General features: G+C 34.0%; 1 protein-coding gene across 3 annotated transcripts in view; it reads right to left on the bottom strand.

Annotated features, from left to right (window-relative positions):
- Window positions 1-573: 573 nt before the first annotated feature.
- LOC120221749 (U2 snRNP associated SURP domain containing) overlaps window positions 574-6,000 on the bottom strand; it is a 52,968-nt gene continuing 47,541 nt past the window's right edge. For all 3 annotated transcript variants that reach the window (XM_039219309.1, XM_039219310.1, XM_039219311.1), the window contains 3 exons: window positions 4,592-4,710; window positions 2,684-2,860; window positions 574-1,520 (listed from right to left, as the gene is read on the bottom strand). In XM_039219309.1, coding sequence (XP_039075240.1) covers window positions 1,382-1,520; window positions 2,684-2,860; window positions 4,592-4,710 — 435 coding nt within the window. In that variant the 3' untranslated portion in view covers window positions 574-1,381. The remainder of the gene's footprint in view (window positions 1,521-2,683; window positions 2,861-4,591; window positions 4,711-6,000) is intronic.

Genomic DNA, 6,000 nt, shown 5'->3' with positions numbered 1-6,000 from the left:
CAGTAAGACAACTTGAAACTACAGTTTTAAAATCTAATGCAAAACAATCCATTATTAGAACAGTTTTCTACTCTATGAAGGGGGAAAATATCAAACCACTACATATAGTGTCTAAATGAAAAACTGAAAAATTCACAAATAGTAGTGTCAGTTCAAGTCTACATAACCCTTTATTATATTATACTTATAGCAATATTATGATCAACATTTACACAAGTTTCCTTATTTCTTCCTCATACTGTAGCAATTATTCCCATTGTATATAGATTTTTAACTCTGCAAATTATTTAAATCAACTTTTTGCACCTTGAATTTACAAACTATTGGATGTTAAGTTTCCTGAAAACTATTTTAAGTTTTACCTAAAGCTAAACCTAAAATTCAATTCTTAAAAAAACAAAACAAAAACTAAGGTGCTTTAAACAGAACTTTGTAGAAATATATGAATACGAGCATTTGAAAGGTAATCTACAGAGGGCTATATAAAAGGGCATTTATCATACAAAAAAACTTCTATGGCCAACTCTTGTTAGAAAATTTCTTTTATAAATAAACTTCTTTCATGATAGAAGATGAATCAAAAGATGGAGATTTAATTTTCCCCTAAAAACAAGTAGTTGCTCAGGACATAGGCTGAGTATACTGAAATCGTATTGCTTCTTTGATAAAAGAAAAAAATATTTTAGCCAGGCATTCCATTAACAAAAAAGACCATGCCACCACTACGTAGTCTTTTGATCTCTGAGTACAAGTATTATCCATGATAACCTTATCGAAGTTGGTTGGCAAGCCCACTAAATAGGAGTCTCAGGTCCCTTAATTTTCAGTCATCTTAGTAAATATAAAACTTTAGCTACTTGAACAATGGAGCTTATAAAGTGCATTAAGTTTAAGAAACACAACAGAAGTGCTAAACTCACTTAGTAGGACTTTAAGGGACTTGATATCACCAACAGGGCAAAAAAACAACATTATAGTTTTCTGTTCAGATTTTATTTGAAATCTAATTCAAATTGTCAAAGCTACAAAAGGGGGGAAGACATCTGTATTATTTTTGCTAAGTCACAACATCCTAAAACAAAATACTACTACTGCCAGCAGATCCATTATACACATTTCTGATGAAATTCATTAGCACAATAAAAATTTCATCTTGAGAAACAGCCACAATGAAAGTAATTTATACAATATAAAACAATGACAGGTCTACAGATGCAGTTACTCATGAGTTTACACATGCATTCACAAACAAATAAACAAAAAATCCAGGAATGCTCTTTCATTTGATTTTTTGTGTTTTTTTTTTTAAAAAAAAAACAGACCATTCAGGCACAAAACAAAATTGCATTTCCAATAAGTGACAGCATCTTAAAGATTTATGTCAGTGTTTGTTTTTCTTTGACTTTTTATGAGACCTGTGTGGAGATCGGGACTGGGATCTGGATTTCTTCCCTGACTTTTTAGGGGATCTAGACCGTGATCGCCTAGACCTTTTAGGTGTCCTGGAACCAGATGGTGATCTGCGGAAACAAATAAAAACAATTTATCAAAGTACTCATGTGATCAAAATGGACCATCCCTTCAGTTACCTAAAATGATCTTTAACAGAGCTCAAAGTCAGAAATAAAACAGGTTGTAAACTTCCCAAATTTACACTTTGCCTACTTTACAGAAACACACAGAGACACAAGTTTGCACCTCCTGTGCACAGCACCCATTATTATCACTGGTATACTTGGTTACGAAGACAAAATCCTGAGCCCCACCACTGCTCTATTTAATCAAAATCCCAAGAGATAAGGACTGAGAGTTTGCATTTTTAACAAGCTCCCCAGGTTACTGATATACCCCCCAAAGTCTGAACCTCTAAATCTACAAGATAAAGTTCAAAATGGCATCTAAAAATCATTCACACAATTTTTAAAGCACAGAAGCTCTGCAGCCTATCTTCTTGAAAGAAAAGTATCAACTATTGCATATCATTCAAGGAAATCATGTAACACACCATAATTCTGTACGTGCAGTTCATGAAGATTACCAAAACAAATAAATATACTTTATATATATGCAAGTACCACTTAGAAAAGGAGAAACTTATCTATTTTATAAAGAATTAACTAAAAATGGCTACAATAATAAAATTTTAGAATATAAAGAAGTTTTAGTTCTCAGGAAAATTCCACTATGTAATACCAGATGAATAAAACATTTCTTAACCATTTATCTAGAACTGCAAGGAAAAAAGTAAGTAACACACTAAATTACACTGAAGAATGGTATTTAATTCCACAAGTCTCTACCCAAGAACTTGCTAGTAAGATGCAGGGGCAGGAGGGAGGGGATAATGTATTTTTCTCTGAGCCTTGACAAAATCAAAGAATGTTCTATAGAAACTGAAGAACACAAAGAAAAGTAAAGCAGCTATCCCTGGTCCACAGAAAACACTGGGTGTAATGTTTAAAATTCCTGGCTGGTCTTTACTTGTTGGAAGCCCTCTTAGGCTCTAAATCATGATTAGACTGGGGTGGGGAAGTGGGAAGGAATAATCTAAAATGAAAGTATACTTCTCTGGTTTTCTAACACCCTTTAAAAAAAATGGCTGCCAGCCAAATTATTTTCAAAAGCTGGTAAAATGACAAGGAAACTGGCACTTGAAATATTACCAAAAACAACTTGCATTTACCTTTTGGCCTTTTTGCTAACATCTCTAGGAGAATCTTTGTGAGATGACCTGGACCGTGAGCTCTCTTTATGAGATCTTTCTGAACGCTCTGATCGCTCCGATTTGGGTGAAGGGGATTTCACTCGTCTACCACTGCTACTTCGAGATGGGCTAGGGGATGTGCTGTGTCGCCTCTTCCTATGGAACAAAGCCCCCAAAACATTGCATAAGTGAACAAAGGATCAAGTATTCATTTTCCTTCTACTGAATTAACTATTTATTCCTATCAGTTTACACTAACTTTATTTTCACTTAATGTTACTTTCCAACAACATTCAAAGCGCTTTATAAAGAACATCTTAAAGATAGGCTCATCAACATGGATGGAACTAGGGTGTATTATGCTAAGTGAAATCAGTCAGAGAAAGATAAATGCCATATAATTTCACTCATATGTGGAATTTAAGAAACAAAACAGATAAACATTGAGGAAGGGTAGGAAAAATAAGATAAAAACAGAGAGGGAGACAAATCAGAAGAGACTCTTAAATACAGAGAACAAACCAAGGGCTGCTGGAGGGGAGGTGGGTAGGGGGATGGGCTAAATGGGTGATGCGCTTTAAGGAGGGCATTTGCTGGGAGGAGCACTGGGTGGTTAGATACAAGTGATGAATCACTAAATTCTGCTCCTGAAACCATCAATACACTAGATGTTAACTAGTGTGGATTTAAATAAAATTAAAAGAAATAAAAAATTAAAATTTAGGTTGATCAAAACAGGAACTGAACTCAACTAAATTGGATTTTCTTTTGCTATAAGACATTGGGACAATGGATAAAATTTCATTAAGGTCTCTGATTGGATAAAAGTTTTTAAAATTTTTTATTTATTCATTTATTCTCATTTTTAAAGTTTACTTATTTTGAGCGGGCTTGAACCCTAAAACCATGAGATCATGACTTGAGCCAAAACCAAGAAATCAGAAACTTAACCAACTGAGCCATCAAATGCCCCAAATAATAGTGTCATTTTAATGTTAGTTCTCCAATCTTAAAACTTTTATTGTGGTTATGTAAGAAAATGGGGCATCACGTTGGCAAGTTACTCTTAAATGCTTGGGAGGAGGGGAAAGGAAGAGGAAAACAAAATAAAGCAAAAGTAGAAATATTTCAGTGTTTGGAGGATGCACATGAAGGGTATCTGGGAACTCTTTATACTATCCTTGCAACTTTTCTATGAATCAAAAAGTATATCAAAATAATAAATACAAGACAAACAAATGGTAACTTTAGCATTGAACCAATTAGTATACCTATGTTATTTGTAACTATCTGTAGAGTAACTATGAATTTTTTTATTTGTATTCACTTGCTTTTTATTAGAAAAATCTCAGTTCTGTAAACTAAAGTAATTTTCTCTATTAAATGAGATTAAGGAACTCTGAAAAGTAAAATAAAAACTAAAAGAACTGATTTTGATTAGAATGAAGACTTAAAGTGAGGAGCAAGTCCCCATGGTCCATGTACACAAACTGCTTTTAGACAGGATTGGGAGATTCAAATTTTCAAAGGCAGCGGCCTCAACTCAGAAGAAATGCTTATACCAGAGGCAACAAGCAAGATATAGGAAGCTGTGTAGTTATTTAAGCCTTAGGTTTGATACCTAATACGGTAACTGAATTCTTGCACTTAACTAAGGTTAAGGTACCATACGACCCATGTAAAGGGATGATATCCTAGTTAACTAAGCCAAGTGCCAACTAACTGCCCCATTTCTCAGCTAATTCTGCCTCCTGCAGCCAGGAGCCAAACATGTTTATGATGAAAAAATACTTTTCTAGTTTGTTGGCATTGGTGATGAAAACATTATAATGAAACATCATTCAAAAACTTGAAACCACTATAGGTACTGAGTGAGAAACGTTATACCTTTCTTTCCTTGTTGGAGTACATTCATCTTTCTCCTTCTTGTCTTTGGATCGAGATTCCAATTTTTCTTTATCCTTTTTATCTCTCTCTCGTTCTCTTTCTAATTCTTTCTCTTTCTCCTGTTTTATTTTTTTAAAGAAAGAATAATCATTAAAAAATACCAATCTGGGTTAATCTCATTTATGCAATAATATTTTAACTACTTTTGAAATCACTACTGAAGGTACAATTCTATTTTTTAAAAAATACCCACTCTTCCAGGAAAAGTAGCCATTTCTGCTTACACTGAGTGAAAATAGTAATACCAGTGACAGCAGCTAAATGGTTTCTGAGTCCTTACCATAGACCAATTACTAAACAACTTGCCATATACCATTTCATGTAATACTTCAAAACAGAAAATAGAAATATTACTATCACCCTCATTCTACAGATGAAATATGAAACTCAGAAAGGGTAAGTATCATGCTTATAGTCACATAGGATGGGGAAGTCAGGATCTGAATCTAAACTCTAAAACCAGTGCTCTTAACTACTCCCTCTGTCCCTCCACTTAAAAAAAAAAAATTGGAAAAAATTGGAAAAAGGGAACAACAGACTGCCCTTTCCATCTTAGGCTACAATAGTCAGCAGCAATCCTATAGCAAGTTGATTTAATCAAGAGAGCTCTTTCCAAGCAATGCGCTTAAAAGGAAATATAGCTATTCATAATAATTGTTCATCAGAAAATCTTAATTAGTAACAAGTACCATTTATACTGCAAATTTTAAATAACTTATAAAAGTACAAATGGACTACATGACTTTATATAAACCAGAAGGATGGTCTATGTGCTTATCCCCACTGCTACTACTTCCACTTCTCACTTGAAGTTATGGTTTCTGTTGATAAAATAAGGGAGTGGCTACAAACAATGAACCCACAAAGCCAACTTAGCTCTTCATTAACAGGAATTTAATTTCTCTACAATTTCTATGCAACAAGAAAGCTACCTGGTAGCTGATACAAAGCCTATACCAGATGTTGCAAACATTTTCTGTAAAGAGCCAAAACAGTGAATAGTTTCTGCTCTATGGGCCACAAAGAGTCTCTGTCCCAAGTATTCAACTCTGTCATGACAGTCCAAAAGCCACCATAGATAACAGTATCATGGCTATGTTCCAATAAGCTTATTTATGATGACGTGATGAGTCTGCTGACCATCAGTATATAACTTCAAGAAACACATCCTTCTCTCCAGTTACAATCATGGAATGCAGAGAGATTAAAATGATAATACATGTATTACTACCATCAGGACCAGTGAGTATCTCAAAGTATCGTCTTCAGTGAAGATCAAATCCCTGCCTCCAAAGAGACTCTCAGGGTACAGATAATGTCTTTTTAAAAATCTTATTTTTCTTTTTTCG

The sequence above is a fragment of the Hyaena hyaena genome, unplaced genomic scaffold (assembly GCF_003009895.1).
Source record: "Hyaena hyaena isolate Hyena2069 unplaced genomic scaffold, ASM300989v1 scaffold_806, whole genome shotgun sequence".
NCBI classification, from domain to species: Eukaryota; Metazoa; Chordata; class Mammalia; order Carnivora; family Hyaenidae; genus Hyaena; species Hyaena hyaena.
Note: the sequence above shows the minus strand (reverse complement) of the source record. Positions and strands in the feature narration are given on the sequence as shown.